Source organism: Ursus maritimus, unplaced genomic scaffold (genome assembly GCF_017311325.1).
Source record: "Ursus maritimus isolate PB19 unplaced genomic scaffold, ASM1731132v1 scaffold_23, whole genome shotgun sequence".
NCBI classification, from domain to species: domain Eukaryota; kingdom Metazoa; phylum Chordata; class Mammalia; order Carnivora; family Ursidae; genus Ursus; species Ursus maritimus.
Window position 1 is genome coordinate 36724651 of NW_024424786.1, and position 16823 is coordinate 36741473.

At 58.3% G+C, this 16823-nt stretch overlaps 3 protein-coding genes across 6 annotated transcripts in view; all 3 read left to right on the forward strand.

Annotated features, from left to right (window-relative positions):
* LOC103678151 (membrane-spanning 4-domains subfamily A member 15) overlaps positions 1-3213 on the forward strand; it is a 10890-nt gene extending 7677 nt beyond the window's left edge. For both annotated transcript variants that reach the window (XM_008707463.2, XM_008707464.2), the window contains one exon: positions 2211-3213. In XM_008707463.2, coding sequence (XP_008705685.1) covers positions 2211-2327 — 117 coding nt within the window. In that variant the 3' untranslated portion in view covers positions 2328-3213. The remainder of the gene's footprint in view (positions 1-2210) is intronic.
* On the forward strand, positions 21-1570 carry LOC121104775 (membrane-spanning 4-domains subfamily A member 18-like). The gene is made up of 2 exons (XM_040639167.1): positions 21-868; positions 1202-1570. Exons 1-2 carry the CDS (start codon positions 557-559, stop codon positions 1415-1417), a joined length of 528 nt encoding a protein of 175 aa, XP_040495101.1. The 5' UTR covers positions 21-556; the 3' UTR covers positions 1418-1570.
* Positions 3214-7491: 4278 nt separating the features above from the next.
* The window catches only part of MS4A10 (membrane spanning 4-domains A10), a 16422-nt gene continuing 7090 nt past the window's right edge, over positions 7492-16823 (forward strand). For 2 of the 3 annotated variants that reach the window (XM_008707466.2, XM_008707465.1), the window contains exons 1-6: positions 7492-7573; positions 12340-12582; positions 12965-13084; positions 14160-14216; positions 15490-15621; positions 16690-16800. In XM_008707466.2, coding sequence (XP_008705688.1) covers positions 7538-7573; positions 12340-12582; positions 12965-13084; positions 14160-14216; positions 15490-15621; positions 16690-16800 — 699 coding nt within the window. In that variant the 5' untranslated portion in view covers positions 7492-7537. The remainder of the gene's footprint in view (positions 7574-12339; positions 12583-12964; positions 13085-14159; positions 14217-15489; positions 15622-16689; positions 16801-16823) is intronic. The other variant, XM_008707467.1, reaches the window with a different exon arrangement.

The following is a 16823-nucleotide window of genomic DNA, read 5'->3' on the forward strand; positions in this document are numbered from 1 at the left end:
AAAAGAAAAGAAAAGAAAAGAAAAGAAAAGAAAAGAAAAGAAAAGAAAAGAGGTGTCAGGGATCTTTGAACTTGAGCGGGCTCTGCAGTCCCAGCCCCAACGAGTGGTCCCCTGGCCACAGGTTCCTGCTACTGGATCAAAAGTGCACTAGGTTCTGGCTGCGAAGGGAGAGTGAGCCCTGAGTGGTCGCCTGGACCACCCAGAGATCCCCTTGCCCTGAGGCCCTAGGCCTCCCCGTGAGGGTCTGTCCCGCCTTGGCCTCAGGGCCCCCTGCACCTGCCTCCGGTCTGTCCCCTGCCCCGGGCCCCTCAGGGTCTGCGGCACCTTGTTCTGCCCACCCCCACCTGACACCTCATGGAAATGACCCTGTCCCCTCTCCCAGCTGGGCCTCAGTGTCCACAACAGAGCCCCCCCCCCCATTCCTGCCCAGAGCAGCTGCACCTGCAGGGCACTCGACCGGGGGGGTGTGCGAGGTAAGCAAGGGCCAGGAGCCTGGGGCAAACCGCGTCCCTCCGGAGAGGCCACGGAGATCTGCCCTCTCTCAGCAGCTTCCCAGATGACAGAGGCAAGGGCCACTGCAGGGCCGCCCCCTCCCCCCCAGACACCAGGGGAGAAGGGAGAAGGGTCAGGAAGCACACCACACACACCGCAGTGGGCCCTGAACCCTGGCCACGGGTCGCCATGGCAGGGAGGGCTGCTGCCTCCTTCCTCTCTCCTGTCTCCTCCTGGCCTCTTCCGTCTGCTCCTTTCCCTCCTGCCTGTCTCCCTCCTGCAGGTAAGGACCAGCCTGGGGACAAACATTCTCAGTGCCATGGCGGCCTTCGCGGGGACAGCCATTCTGCTCATGGATTTTGGTGTCACTAACTGGGTGTGTTGTCAGACGCCCCCAGGAGTGGGAACACCCAGAGCATGTTAGAGCCACATCCAGGAGGTGGGGGGAGGCGGGGGCGTGCAGCGCGGGGAGCCGCGGGGCGTGGGTGTGGGCGGGGCTTGTCAGTCCTGATAGACCCGGTGCGGATATGGACCCCCTGACCTACCCCAAGAACGGGCCCGGGGGACCGGAGCGGCAGCCCAGAAGAGGGAAGGGCACGGGCGGGCAACAGGTGGCTGAGTGACCTCGGGCAAGTTACTGCCCCTCTGGGGCTCTTCCCTCCCGCGCGCTAGAGCGCTGGGCTTGCCTTGACTCTGGGTGTGTCCCCAGGATGTGGGCAGGGGCTATCTGGCCGTGCTTACCATCTTCACCATCCTCGAGTTCTTCATCGCGGTCATTGCCACCCACTTTGGGTGCCAAGCCACCCGCGCTCAAGCCAGCACGGTGAGTACCGCCCGCCCCCTCCCCACGTCCGCCCCAACCAGGACCCCTGAGAAAGGCTGTTGGCTGGAGGGCTCTTCTTCCAGCCTCTTGCTTCTTCCCTAGGGCCAGCAGTTGGGAGGGACTGCGCTGCGACGCGCTCCCCACACTCATACATCGGGAGACCTCCTGAGGTCTTTGGGGAAGATGGAACTATTCTCCTCGCGGCCACAGGGGGGCGCCAGCACCAAGAGGGCAGCCGCTCTGAGAGCCTGGATGCAGAGCCTCGGGAGGCCGGGAGGCGGGGGCGCAAGGGACCAGGCGCAGTGCTGTACACAGAGGAGCGGGACCCTCCAGGAGTTCGCAGGCCTTGAAGCAGACAGGGGCAGCACAAAGGGCAGCGCAACTCAGGGGGGAATTAGCTTAGTTTCCCCAAATCTGGAGAACGGTGAAGACAGAAAGGCGGAGGAGGGCATTGGGGAATAAAGGCGGCCTCAGGCAGGAAATGCAGGCCATAAGGTATGGGTGCTGCGCGGGAGGTGACTTTCTGCAAACTGGAGGTGAGGCCACTGAAAGGCTTTGTGCGGAGCCCTGCGTGCTCACAGGGAGCGAAACCAATCCAGAGGGGTCGCCTTAAGGGCTGAGGCAGCCCAGCGAGAAAGAACTGCAGACCTTTAGCTCCTAGAGAAATGCGACTTCTCTCCGTTTTGTCCACTGCTGTACTCGCAACGCCTGGGTCATAGTTGGCCCCCCGTAAATATTTTTGAAATATTAGTCGAACCGGTGAGTCGGCCAATTCACTTACGGGATTCATTACTAGGGCGCTGTTCTCAGAATGCCCACAGGGGGGCACTGTTGCAACACCGCCCGGAGGCGCCGGCGCCCTCCACGATGGTCCGGGATTCTCTTCTCTTTGCAGCCTGTGATTTTCCTGCCCAGCGCCTTCAGCACTGACTTCAACATCCCCAGCCCCGCAGCCTCTCCGCCCCCCGCCTATGACAATGTGGCATATATGCCCAAGGAGTCATCCGAGTAGAGGTCACTCCGCGGGTTGGAAGCCAGCCTTTCCCGTGTGGGCCCAGCCTCTCCCTGCCCCCACCGCGTTAATCTGGGGGCAGCCCCTCCCCCCACCCCAGCCTCGCACATTGTGGCACCCAAGTGAAGTTTCCCGGGGACGTCTGTCCCACACATCTCCCTCGGTGGCTTCTTCCCTAAGAGAACTAGTTGATGTCAAGGGTGTGTGTCCCTCAGCTTCCTGGGCCCTGTCGCCCTTCTGGGAATGTCCCCACGTGCTGTTCTGCATTTCTCTCTGCTCATTCGGGGGCAGCTGTGGCCTCATTGGCTTATAGGTTCAATGGCTGCCCTCAGGCCTTGGGAAGATCATTAAGCTCAGGAGCCCAGAATCCTCCAGAAAAAGGGTACTGAGTCCAAGTGCTGAGGCCACACGGCCTGCCATGGCCTGACCTCGGGTCTCCAGGTCCCAGGACCAGCTCTGTGCTTTGTCATCTGCTGCCATGCCATGGGCCTCAGTTTCCCTGGAAACTGAAGCATTAACTAGATGGCATTTAAGACCTTCCAGCTCCCCAGGGCTCCCCGAAGTCCTGTTCTAAGTCAGGTGATATCCCCCCATGCCCTGGAAAAGCTCGTTTTCCTTATCTATAAAATAGAGTCAGTATTGGCTCCAGCGCTGCCCATCTCCCAGGATTCGGGAGGTTTCAAGGACGGCTGAAGCCAGTCCGGGGCACCCCAGTCAGCATCCACAGAGGCACAGCCGTGGCGGCCCCTCCCCCCAGCCTGGGGAGCAGAGCTGCCCCTGCAGGTCACCATCAGCCAGGCTGGGTCTGGGGCAAAGGGGACACTTCTACCTGATGTCAGAGGTCCTGGTGGATGGTCGTCTCCTCCACTCCACAGAGGGAAATAAACAGTGTGGCCTACAGTTTGAGCTGGTCTCGTTGCAATGACTCTTTCTTTTTAACCTCAGGGGTTTTGAAGGCTTGCCCAGTATGGATCAGAAGACCTGGGCCCCACTGTCACCAAAAGGGGGCTTCTCTGGGAGCTGGGGTCTGTGTGGTGTGATCTGGCACTTGGTCGGTCCCCACCTGAGCCCAAACAAGCAGGCATCCATAACCCCATTCTACAACTGAGGACACGGGAGCTTGAAGAGGTCAAATCAAGTACCCAAGGCCACTGAGCTAGTAACAGGCCATGCTGGGATTTGAACTCAGCTCCAGCTAACGTCAGAGTCCGTGTCTCACCACACGGCTCCCCAGGTCCAAAACCAAACGCTTTCCACCAACCCGTTCCCCTCCTTCCTCCTGCTTCTTCATCCCAAAGACTGGGATGGGGCTGCATTTCTCAGCACCCCCACTTCTTCATCTAACAAACTCCTGCTCCTCCTTCAAAACCCTATTTTAATGTTGTCCTTTCTGTGAGGTCTTCCCAAGGGTAGGTGGTTGGCTGGCGCCATTCAGCCACCTGCCCCCTTTAAGGAAGGCCTGGTTCCCAGGTGGTGCAGGCACGGAGCTGGAGTGGGGTCACAAGCCAGCCTCAGCTCTCGGCAGCAATAGACGAGATTGGAGGACTTGGAGCTGACAGTTCTGTCCCATTAAATTTTGTGAGTGTGAAAATGCAGTGTGTTCCACTCCCTCCCAGCTTCCAAGGTCTGTCTTGACCCCAGAAAGCCCTTCCACCAGGGCTTACTTTTCTCCTCGTGATGGAGGCCGCTTCCTCCCCTCCAGCTCACTCTGCCAAAATCTTTCTCTCCAGGGCTGCTGCCCTTGACCTCATCGTCACCAAGATCAATGGGCTTTTAAAAAGCTTTGTATGAATCCTAACAGCTCCATCTGTCCCTCGAGTTCACCTACCCTGGCCTCGTCCGTGCGCTCCACGCTCTGTAGCAGGTGCTGATGGAGCGTCCGCTGGCTGTCTAGGCTCTGCGGACACTGGGCATGAGCCAAAGTCCCTGCTCTCCTGGAGCTCACGGCGGTCATCTGTCACCACCCTGACAGCTCCCGAATCTGCCCCCACCTGGACCTCTCCTGCTTCAGCATCTGTTCTCATGTCCCACTGAAAAGAAATTCAGAGCCTCTGTTCCAACTCAAACCATTTTCCCTCCCTACATCCGTCAGTGCCCAAAACAGAATCCGAGGGCCAATCCTGGTCCCCCACCCTCGATCTCCCAAGTAATCAGCCCCACTGGTTCTCCTCGCTCTTCTCAACTCGATCCACTCTCTCCAACCTCCTCCCAGCACCTTTGAACCACTGTCACTTCTCCCCTGTGTCGTGACATCAGCCTGCTGACCTAGCCTGTGTCCCCAGCTGTCAGCTGGCCCTGCCCAGCTCTAGGCTAGATAACAGCCAGAAGGAATTATCTCAGGCACAAAAGCCCTAGTGCTACTGCTCCAACACGGCCCCTCCCGGCTCTCCTTTGCCCTGGGGCTAAAGTCCACAGGTTCCGCAAGGTTTACAAAGCCCCAGAGACAGCGCCCGCTGACCTCTCTTGTCTCTTCCCAGCCTCCTCCTGCGCTTGACCTGCAGCCATGCTGAACCTGGGAAATCCTTCTCCCTGGAGCGCAGTCCCCTCCCTGGCCCCCCTTCTCCTGTCTGTCCCACTGAACTCCCAGCCGCCTTCAGACCTCAGTGTAGATGTCACTTCCTCCAGGAAGCCTTCCCTATCCTCATCCTTCTCCCCACTGTCTAGGTGAGGTGGCCTCTGCTGGGCTGTTCCCACACCCCCCTATCCAGGGTCATGTCACTTCTCCACCACACAGTTGCCTGCCTCCCTGACCATCTTCCCCGCTGGACTCTCTCCATTTCCTGTTATGACTACAAATTTCGTGTTTTCAACAACGCGTTTATCAGCTTACAGTTCTGGAGGTCGAAAGTCCTAAAATCAAGGTATTGGCAGGGCGGCGTTCCTGTTGGAAGCTCTAGGGGAGAAGCTGTTTCCTTGCTTTTCCAGCCTGCAGGGACCTCAGCATCCGTTGCCGTGTGACCCTGTCCTCCCTCCTCCAAGCCAGCAGCCCTGCCCCTTCCGGTCACTCTCACTGACTCTGCTTCCCCTGCCTCCCTGGGCGCGGAGGGGACCCTGTGATTACAGGGGGGCCACTGAGTAGGCCAGGATAATCTCCCCGTCTCGGGATCCTTCACTGAATCACGCCTGCCAGTCCTTTGACTATGGAAGGTAACAAGTCGCAGTTTCCAGGACTAGGACGGTACCCATCACTGGGGACCATTATTCTGCCTGTCACAGTGTCCGAGCTCCTCAATGGCAGAGCAGTCTCTCCCCCACTCCTGGACCTCCCCACATAGCAGCATGCCTGGCCTGTCCTAAGTGCTCAGGAAAGCTTCTGTGAACGAGGGAGCCCGTTAACGAACGAGGGTGCAGGGTGGTGCGTGCGTGAGTGCGTGTGTGTGTGCGTGTGTGTTATATGTTGTATGCGACTGAGTGGCGAAGCAGAAGCCTCTAACCCAGTGAAAAGCCACAGCTTCTAGAAAAATGGTCATCCCACCATTAAAGAGCTAAAGGTGTGCGTGATGAATAGGGCAAAGCACCTGCTGACAAGTGCACACCCCGCGGGAGGTCACCGGGCACGAGCCAGCCTGGAGACTGCAGTGGGGGGCGGGGGGCTGCCAGTAGAAGGGGGCCTTCCAGAGCGGCTGAGGGCCCGGCCGCACCATTCACAGAAGGGCTGCCCAGCCCGGCAGGCCTGAGAGAAGGTGAGTGACCTTGCAGTGAGCGTGACAGCTGAGTGAGTGTAGGGCAGTTGCTGTGCACGTGGCTGTGTGTGTGACCTGGGACAGGCATGACTGCTGGGCATGAGGGACCCCCGTGAGTGCACGGTGACAATAATACTTACACACAGCAGCTGACACAGGCCAGGCACTGCTGTAAGCATTTTAATATTCTAACTCATGGAACCCTCTAGCAACTCCCCGCAGATGTATTGTTAGCCCCACTTTGCAGAGGGGAAAACTGAGGCTGAGAGGTCCAATAATGCACCCCAAGTCTCACAGCCACAAAGCGGTAGAATCAAGGTGTGCACTCACACAGCCCGGACCCAGCATCGGCCCCGAAGTGCACGGCTGTGCTCAGCAAGTGATGGTGTGGGCAGGGTGGCCGCGTCTCAGCCCGCCCTCGGCATAGCCAGATGGGCAAGGAGCCCCAGGCGGGAGCCACCAGAGCCACCTCCTCAGGATCCGAACACCCCAAGAGTGCAGCGCCGTGCTGGGGCAGAGCGGGGGCAGGGTACCCAGGTTGCATCTGATCGGCTGACACAATTTGTGGGCCTGGATCCTGAGTCCCACACATCAACCGTAACAAGGTGCTCCTGAGACCATCGGAGAAACCTGATCACTGACCAGGTATCTGAAGCCTCGCAGGTGGCAGCCGCGGGCAGGAGACATTTCTACCCACAGAGGAGCAGTTACGTAAGCACGCAGGGCACCCTGCTGAGCGTCAGTGCCCCTGGGGGCCACCAGAACTCCACGCGCTTCGTGCAGTTGTGACGTGATCAGAGTCTTTTTTCTTTTTTTAAGATTTTATTTATTTGACAGAGAGAGAGAGAGCACAAGCAGAGACAGAGGGAGAAGCAGAATCCCCACTGAGCAGGGAGCCCAATGCTGGGCTCAATTCTCAGGACCCTGGGATCATGACCTGAGCCGAAGGCAGACGCTTAACCAACTGACCCACCCCGGTGCCCCTGATCATGGTCTTTTTAAAGAGTCCTTATCTTTTAGAGATAAATACCACAATGTTTACAAACCATGGGATGCCAGAGTATCGCTCCCGATGGGGGAGGGGTGGGAGCTGACGGGCAACGTCCCCTGCGAGCCCCTGACCACTGCAGCCCCTGGGGGAAGTACACGGGCATTCACTGGACCATTCTCTCTACTTTTGGAGATGTCAGAAATGACGCAAAATTAGAAAGATACTTTAAAAGACTCAACCTGGGAGTCTACGAAAGATTTGCAATCATCTTCACATCATCTGTCCCGCGCTGTAAACAGATGGAATTGTCGACAGGTGTGGTTTGTCCAAGGAAATTTGCTGCTGTAAAGTGGGTGCAAAGATTTCCACCTGCCTGGCTTGGGGGGTGGGGAAGATGCTGACCGCTCAGCTCACAGGCTGCTGGGCCTGAAGCAGAAGGCGGGGCCAGGAGGGAAAAGATCCAAAGTCGAGCGTCAAAGGATGTTGTGATCTTCGGTGCGCGTCTGTGGGGCTGAGGCGGGACCCGGGGCCAGAGCATGGCTGCAAGCTCCGAGTGGAGGTCCCAGGGCCAGGTGAGTGGTCCCCCACAGCAGGAACCAGGAGGCGCGTGTCTTCAGTCAGATTCTATCAGAGCAGAGCCTGAGAGGAGGGTGGTGGGCAACTGGCTTGCGAGGGAGTGCTCTCAAGAGAAAAACAGCGCGAAGCAGGACAGGAAGGACAGAGATGGTTTCAGCTGACGCCAGCTTTCGCTGATCCCACCGGCAGCCACAGCCGGTGCTCAGTAGCACAGGCTGGGTCCCATCTGGCAGCCAGGGGGCTGTCCTTTCGTGCCCTGTGCCAGTCGGTGATTGGCTGCAGGCTGGGGGGGAGGGGCTGTAACTAAACCCCCAGGAGGGAGCAGTTAGGAGCCCTTAGCACCAAGGATTACAGCAGCTGGCAATGGGCACCCCACCCCCCAGTAAATGGGAAGTGGGGGGCAGCAGGAGCATCTACCTCAGGGAGGAACACACTACCTAGAGCCCATCTGCTGCGAGCTGGGAGGGGGTCACAGCGATTTCCATTCCAATCTCCAATCCCAGAAACTCAGACACACACACACACACACACACACACACACACACACACACACGGGAGCAAGGCCCGAAAGAGGGGAAAGGACTTGCCCAGGACCACGCAGGGTCCAGGCCTCCTGACTCCACCCCAGAGCGCGGCCTCTGTTTCCTGCTGGCCCCTGGAGGGGGGGGGGCACACTCCCCTATTTTCTAACTGGCAGCCACTAAAACCCGATCCTCTAGGGATGACCCCCAGCCTCCCACCAGCCCCTTGTCACATTGTGTGACTCAGTATCTCTCAATTCCTGCCTGTCTCTGTTTGACACACATGCACACACACATGCATGCATATACACATATGCACACCAGTGCATGCACATGAATACACACATGCACACACACATGCACACATACACACATGGGTGCATATACACACATGCACACGAATACACATACACGTGTACATACATGTACATACGTGTGCGTGCATATACACAAGCACACCAGTGTGTGCACACGAATATATACATATGCGTGCATATACACACATGCACACTGGTGTATGCACATGAATACACGTCTACACATATGCACACATGTGCACATGTGCACGCATGTACACATCTGCACACATGCACATGTATGCGCACATGCACGTATGTACACATACGTACGCATGCACACATGCACGCATTCACATGTACATACAGTACACATGTGCGTGCGTGTACACATATGCACATGTACACATGTGCACGCATATATACATGCACACATACACACATACGCACACATGCATGCACACACACCCTCAGAAGCTGCCCTGTCTTCTAGGCTTCCCCAGCACAGACTGATCAGGGCCTCACGTTTCCTCTATCTGCTCGACCACAAACCTCCATTGTCAGATCTCACTGTTGCTGGGGTCCCTGTGGCGTTCAGCTGAGACTCCACGGATGAATCTCAGACCAGCCAGTACGCTCAGTACACCCGGTCCTCTCCCTCCCTTGCCACACCTTCCCTCCTTCCCCAGGAGCCCCGAACTCTCACACCCCTTCTCCCCCATGATCACCCCTGAGGGCAATGAGGACAGGATGGGTCAAGTATTTAAAAAAAAAAAAAAAGATTTTATTAATTTATTGGAGAGAGAGTGAGCGAGAGGAAAGAGAGAGAGAGCCTGAGCCAGGGGAGGGGCAGAGAAGCAGACTCCCCACTGTGCAGGGAGCCCAATGTGGGACTCGATCCCAAGACTCTAGGATCTTGAATCTTGACCTGAGCCAAAGGCTTAACCGACTGAGCCACCCAGGCGCCCAGGATGGGTCAAGTCTTAAGGGAGGAATGGGTGAGGACCAAGTGGCGGCTGGGTGGGGGATTGCAGGCCTGTGGCAGGCTGATGTCTGCTGGGTGTTTGCTACCTGCCAGGTCCTGCACATTGCAGACCTTATCCCACTCAATCCTTATAACACCCCACCCTCTCCCCTGTGCCCAGGAGCGACACTAGTACCCCACCCCCCATGTGACAAGGAGATAGTGAGATATCATCAACCTGCCCAAGGTCCAAGCTCCCAGGAACGCAGCCAGGATCTGAGCCAGCCTTGCCCGTGTCCAACGCTCATGACGTGTCCACTCTGCTGGGGGCTGGAGGGGGCCCCCAGCTCAGTCCCTGTTGGCCCTGCCTTCCAGGAGCTGATGGACCAAAGGGAATCTGGGCCCTGGCTGGTTTCCCTGGGGATACCAGGCTGGCTGAGGGATGGGGGAGGGGCCAAGGCTAAGAGCAGTCCTCCCACTGTCCTTGCTCTCTGGCCACCCGCCCCGGGGGTCAGCGTACCTCCACCCCACACAGCCCTGCCCGGGGCTCTGGAGGAACAGAGGGCGGGGGCAACAGGGTATGTCTTCTAAGGACTTGGAGCTCACGCCCTCCTCCCCTCCTCGGAAGATGGGAACCTCACGGCAGACAGGCTGTCCCTCTGGTTCTCCAAGCCCCGCCCTCAGCACCCCTCCCTCCTGGTGGCAGGACAGCTCTGCAGCAGCTCCCTGTCCCCTGAGAGAGTTGTTTAAAGTTGGACGTGGCCTCTGGAGATCACAGTCCAATCCCTACCCCCACCACCATATGCAAAGAAGGCCAAAGGGAGGGCAAAGAAGGCCAAAAAACCCCTAGAACCAGAAGTTTGTTCGTTTAAGGCCACTGTGCCCAAAAGTGTTCCCCACAGAACAACTGTAGAAGCAACAGAAAAAAGCTTCCACAGCCTATTAAGTTTGGGAAATGCCCTTAATATTAAAATAGAGTACTCCTCTGCAGGAATTCTCAGGACCTTTACTATGCTAAAGAGTGGTGGGGGGGGGGTTGATATCCAGGTTTTCCCAAACTTATTTGACTACGGAACCCTTCTGCGGCTGATCTGTTGGGACCCGTGTTCCGTGGAACACACTTTGAGAAAGGTTACTCTGCATTCTTGACTACAGCTCCCGAGTGGATATTTAAATGCTTCCCGCTGTCACATTCTGAAAGTGAAAGCCCAGGCCCATGGCACACCTCCAGTGACCAAGTGCTCACTATCTCCCTGGATAACCTAGTCCGTCTAAGACCCCTCTGCTCACAAGTCTTCCTTCTGTCGTGCTTTCCGGTGGTGTCGAGGCTCAGGGGCGGGCTCTGTCCTCCCAGGGGCACCAGAGAAGTCTAGCTGCAGCCGGTGGCTACCTGGTTAGGCCTCTGCCTCTAACTGCATCCGTGGGTCCAGCGGCTATGTCAGAGGGGCCCTGAAATGCTGGGAATTAAGAGGACGGACTTCCAAGCACAGCCGGGTCATGTCACAGAAAAGAGAGTCGTGCACCAATGTGTCTCTGGGCTCAGCTGCTGGAGCCCCTCTGCCTCCCTCCCCACTAGATCGGGACTGTCACTACGGCCAGTGGAGACATTTAGCAGAGGGCCCAGCAGCTTGTCAGACCACACACAGTCCCAAATCCCAGGCCCCTTCTGGCCGTGTGACTTTGGTCAAGGCCCTGGACCTCACTGGACCTCCACTTCCTCTTCTAAAGAATGGAGCCAACTTCCCGGGGATTGAGGGAGGTCAGCCTAGCTCAGAGCCAGTGCTCACAAGATGTGAGGCCCTGTCTGGCCCTTTGGCCCTCGGACCCTGTCCCCTCCTTTCCTCCTTGTCTGGGTTTTAACTATGCACGCCGCCTGTCCCTCCCAGGCTCCCGAAGCTCTTTCGCCTGCTACTGTTACCTCCTCCATGCAGGAAAACTGCAAAATGGGGGTGTTCACATGGGACCTCCTGAATTCATACAGTTGGAATTAAAACCAAGGGGAATATGCTCCCCCTTTCTTTTTACCAGGAAAGGTAAGGACAGCCCACTCACTTTGCTCATGAACCCCATCCCCATGGAGAACTGTCTCCTACCTCGATTTCCATAAATGGGCTCCCCTATTCTCCCAACCCATCCCACCTCGATTCCCCTGGGAAAGGTCAGCTTTTCTCACTAGAAGTCACCAGGCAGCCCCCAAGCTCTATGTGCCCCAGTTCAGTGTACAACATAGTGACCAGGCCCCTCAGCAAGTGGGGCTTTCTGTCCCCTGCAAAGTTTTCCCTCAACCTCTTTCTCATGCCTGTTAAAACATCCAGAACATTTCCTTTCATTCACTGAGGCAGCAGTGCCTGGAGGACGTAAGCCCACACACCCCAGAGCCAGTCTGCCAGGCTTGAGTCCCAGCCCAGTCATTTCCTGGCTGTGTGACCTTGGGCAAGTGGCTTAACCTCTCTGGGCCTCATCTGCAAAATGGAAGCAAGCACAGTAGTTACCTCAGAGGTTTGGGAGGTGGGTAACATCAGATAATGTAAAATGCTTATCCCACTGCCAAGAAGAGAGAGAATGCATGTAAATGTTGACTCACTGGTAAATATGGACTTCTGGGCTCAGCGTTGGCTCATGGCGGGTCCTCCACAGAAGTTTCCCTCCTTCCTCTTCCCCAACAGCCCAAACCCAGGAGGCACCATATTCGCCAGTTTGGATGTCTTCTGTCTCGCAGTGGCTGGGAAGTTTGACCGTTTTTTCTTCCCCAGACAGAATGAGGTCCCTGCAATGCCACAGAGGCCTCGAGTAGCCAATTCACCCCATGCCCAGAAGCCAGGTTATTCTACGTCAAATCAGGTTCAGGGGTTACTGGACAGGGCAGCCTGTCCTGGAAGGCCGTGGCTCAGGGAGAAGAGGCGACAGTCACTGAGTCTCACCCAGGCACGAGCCCCAGAAATGGGATGGGCTCTGACCCAGCCTCTCTCTTTCTCCTACAGCCAAGGTCCCTGGCCCACTTCCTGACAGCAGAAGCCTATGGAGCAGCCGGCGTGATTCCCAGACCGGAAGTGAGGGAGCTCCCTCCATGGCAGGCCCAGGAGCTCCCACCATGGCAGGCCCAGGACCCCACCCAGCCTGGCCAGATAAGCCTGCCCCCGCAGCTGAGCCTGCCTGCCTTCCCGCCTCCGGCCTGGTACCAGAAGCGGCCCAGGAAGAGACAGAGCCTTCTCAAGTTGCTGGGCGTGAGTACCCATTTCCTGGGACCCCAGGGGTGGAGCCTGGAGAGGGAGGGCTGGGGTTACCGCTCCTGCTAGATTGAAAAAGCCGTGAGGGGTGGGAGAGGCTGTCTACACCTGCACCAGACCTGGCTCCATGTCACTCATAGGAAGTCCTCAACACAAGTCCCTCCCCTTTCCTCCTCTTCCCTCCGCCACCCCCCCGCCCACCAACCCCAGGAGGCCCGGGCAGGACCCCAGGGGAAGGGGCAATCACTTGATCCCCCTTTCCAAGGAGCCAGTCCTTCCTTGCAGACCCACCAGGATCCCTTGGAAGCGGGGAAGCAGACCGGGCTCCTCCCCGACACCCAGCCCCCAGCACTGGCTCCCTGTTCCCTTCCCGCCCCAGGCCTTCCATGTCGTCATTGCTCTGCTGTGCTCGCTCTTTGGGGGTTGCCTCGTCTCCACCGTCAAGAGTCTTCACCTGGTGGTGCTGAAGTCTTGGTATCCATTCTGGGGGGCTGCCTCTGTGAGTAGGGGCCAAAACGTGGGCCGGATGTGGGAGTCAGCAGGCAGGCCTGGGGCACCCTGGCATTTGGTGCCAGACGCAGGTGGGTCAGAATGAGCTACTAGGAGGGAAGCCCCATTCTCCAGTCCCCCCGCCTCTGCTTCTGTGTCCTCAGTCCTTCCCAGGAGGCCCCTTGGGGTCTGCATCCCAGGGGAGCACTCCCGGGCTCTCTGCACACTCCCCTAATCCAGCAGGGGCACCCAGCAGGTGGAGGGCCAGCAGGAGCCGGGCCGACTCCATCTTGCTCGGGCATCCGGGCAGCCAGGCTGCCTGTGGATCCAGCCACCCGACGCTGGTGCCTAAGACTGTCAGGCTGGGTCTGCGGGAACACAGGCGTGTGAGGTGTGGCTCCTCTCCAGGCCATTGCCAGGATGGGAGATGCCAGGAGAGCAGAGCACATGGTTTCCTGAAGGCTCCCAACCCTGGGTCCCCCGGAGTCCTGCACGCACACCGAGTCCCAGCTCCCACGGCGCCCTCTCGGGCAGTTGTCCTGACACCCCACTGTCACTTCAGTCCACGGTCCCCAGCTCCGAGCTTTCGGTGCGCAGTGATGGGCCTGTCTCCACATGCAGTGTCGGCTCCTCCTGTGGTCCCCAGGGACTGGCACCCAGCGGCCACTCCTCTAACAGCTGAAGGAATCATAGCAGAAATACACCAGGGACCTCAGAATGAAGGTCCAAACTGCAGGCTTCGGGACTGGAGAAAGGGTGGGAGTGGAGAAGATAGGGTAGCTGATCCCAGAGGGATTGTTTCCAGCAAACTGGGGCTGGGGGAGGGGCCGGGAGGGCATCCAGTACAGGGCACAGCAGAATCCCAAGTGTGGGGTTTGTGCGCACGGGGAAGACCAGCATGGCCAGAGCGAGCCGGGGTGGGGCCTGGGGCAGTCAGGGGGAGCTCCTTCGTTGGAGGAGTGGTGCCCTGCCACCAGCCAGCCACCGGGGGTTTGGTTTTCTTAGAGAGTAGGCAGAAGAAAGCAAACTTGTGGGTTTCAAGGAACCCCGCCCTCTCTTACGACTGTTTCAAATCTGGCCTGCAGTTCCTCATTTCGGGGATCTTGGTGATCGTGGTAGAGCTGTTTTCGAAGACTTATCTGGTAAGTTGGGGCACTGAGGTCACTCCCTTCCATCCCAAGCCCGGGTCAGCTTTGTGACAGGCATCTGTGCCTGTGGGGTGGGGATTCGGAAGGCACTTCTCCAGGATTGGCTGGAAGCAGGCACGAGTCTTCTGGACAGCAGAGGGCATTCAAGCAGAAGGGTCCCCAGGTCCTCGAGGTCTGCCCCTCACCCCCTGCCCTTCCTGGGCCCCCGTTCTGTCCTCATGTTCAGCATCAGCAGGTCGGCATGGCCCGCAGCTGGGTTTCCATGTGCTTCTTATCTCTGAAGGACACAACCCTGCTCTGTGCTGTCCCCGGCCCAAGCACCCTGCCCACTCCTGGATGCACTTTCTCTCCCGGCTTTGATTTACACCTGATCATTCTTCAAAACTCGGCAGACACGCCCGTCCTCCTGGCAGTCTTTCCTGACCTGCCACGGCTGGCCTCTGCGTCCCCAGGATTGTCCCCACGGCTTACCCATCTCCTCGTCTCTCCCATACACTCTGGTGTCAGAGCATTTCTAGCTCAGGCGGGCTGGAGCGGCCCCGGGCGGCCCGGGTAGGCCCAAGTGGACACCAACACAAGACTGGCCAGACGGAACATCCTTACCCCTCCTACCTCACGGCCTCGGCCCGCCCTCTGCCCCAGAAGGCCTGGCCTGGCCCACAGTTGTGCCCCTCAGGCTGGGCTGGGCTCTGGCTGTCCCCGGCCTTCTGGGGAGGAGTAGAGAGCAGGACGGCATTGTGCCATTTGCCCAGCAGAGGCAGGGGGTGCCAAGACCTGCCCATTCCTCCTGGGCTGGGCCCCGTTCACAGCCAGAAGCCTCTCCCTCCCTGTGCCTGATCATGGGACGTCCTCGCAGCCGAGAGGTCCGCTCTGGTAGAGGTTCCGTATGTCAGAGCCTTTCCCCGTTACAAGGGTTCGCTCTTGGTGAGAGGCCCTCGGACTAATGCTTAACCCAAGATGGTGATGAAGGGAGGCATTTCAGGGACGTGGTGGGTGGGGAAGGAAGCCGAGTGTGTGAGGATGGGGCACCTTCAGGGCTGTAGGGAAGGGAAGGGGTGAGGCGCCATTTGGGGGTCCGGTCCCTGACCAGGTGACATAGTTGATGCCAGGATGATTAAGTCATGTTTGAATGAGGAGCCTCAGGCCCAGAGACAGGCAGAGTCTTTCCTGAGGTCACAGAGCAAGCACCTGGCAGGCCTAGACACAGGACCTGGGTCTGGGTCTCTAACTTTTGGACAATGGTTGTGACTGTTACTTTTGCTTGTAGAAGACGCTTTGCCTGATAGCACATGCCCTCAGCTGCTTCTGCGTGCTAGCTGGCCTCTTTGTCGTTGCCAAAGATCTCTTTCTGGAGAGTCCCTTTGACTTCCCGATCTGGACACCGTACCCCAGCAGCACGGTGAGTGCCCCCGCCCCGAGGGTCCTCTCGCTCTCAGGAAGGTGTTGCCTGGGGCTTGGCCAAGAGGACATTTCTGGCTCTCGGGAAACCTTCCAGAGCCCAGGCACAGATGCCAGGACCCCCAGGCAGTCTGTTCCCACCCCGTCTCTCCTGAGGCACAGTGCAGAGGGGGTGCTGGCGTCTCGCTGGTCAGCGTTAGGGCGCTGGGCGAGGCCTAGAGTCAGTGAGCCCAGTCCCACTTTTATAGATGGGAAACTGAGGACCAGAGAGGAAGAAGGGCCTGTTTGGGGTTGAGTGGCAAGATGGCAGCAAATTCAGCACCACAATCTAGAACTGTTCGAGTCTCTTTAAACATCGTAGCCCCAGTGACCCCATCACGGGCGAGCCTCACAGCAGCCTTGCAGACTGGGCCAAGTCTACTCTGTTACCACCATGTTAAGGGTGAGCACTGAGGTCCAGAGAGGCTACATTAATAGACCAAGGCCACACAGCAAGTCAAGGGTGCAGTGAAGACGCAAAGCCGGGCCTGCGACTCCGAGCCCAGTGCCTTTTCAGCAGAGGTGGAGCCAGACACTCTGCGGGCGGCTGCGGGTCCCTGGGCCAGGTTCCTGACCATGATGGGTGGTTATTCCTTCTCAGCCTCCACCACGCACACGCACACATGTGTGGCCGTGTGAGATGGCCCCACTGCAGGGTGGTCCTAAGCCCAGCTCCTCCCCAGCTACAAAAGATGCTCCTTCTCTCTGAGCCTCAGTGTCCCCATCTAAGTGGGGCTGGCTGAGACGACACTGAAGGCCACCTGCAATTTTACCAGAGACCCACGAGGTTCTCCAGCCCTCCAAATACTCACTGAGGAACCAGGGGTGCCAGGCAGGGGGTGTAGAGCAGCGACTGAGAAAGACCTGGTCCCAGACCCACAGAGTCCCACCCTGCCCTCCCCAGTGCACACCTGCAGCTGAAGCCCCCACCACCCCCTGCTGGCTGGGTCGGACTCCTGCTGTGCCCACCTGAAGGGTGCAGATACCCAGTGAGGCCTCGCCCTGTCTCCGTCTCCCCCACCCCCTCCAGGTCCACATCCAGAGGCTGGAGGTGGCCCTGCTCTGCTTTACGGTCCTGGAGTTCTTCCTGCTGGGCTCCACGACTGTCGCAGTGTGCCGGAATGACTGCGCATCTGCAGAGGTGAGGCCCTACTGGAGCCACCA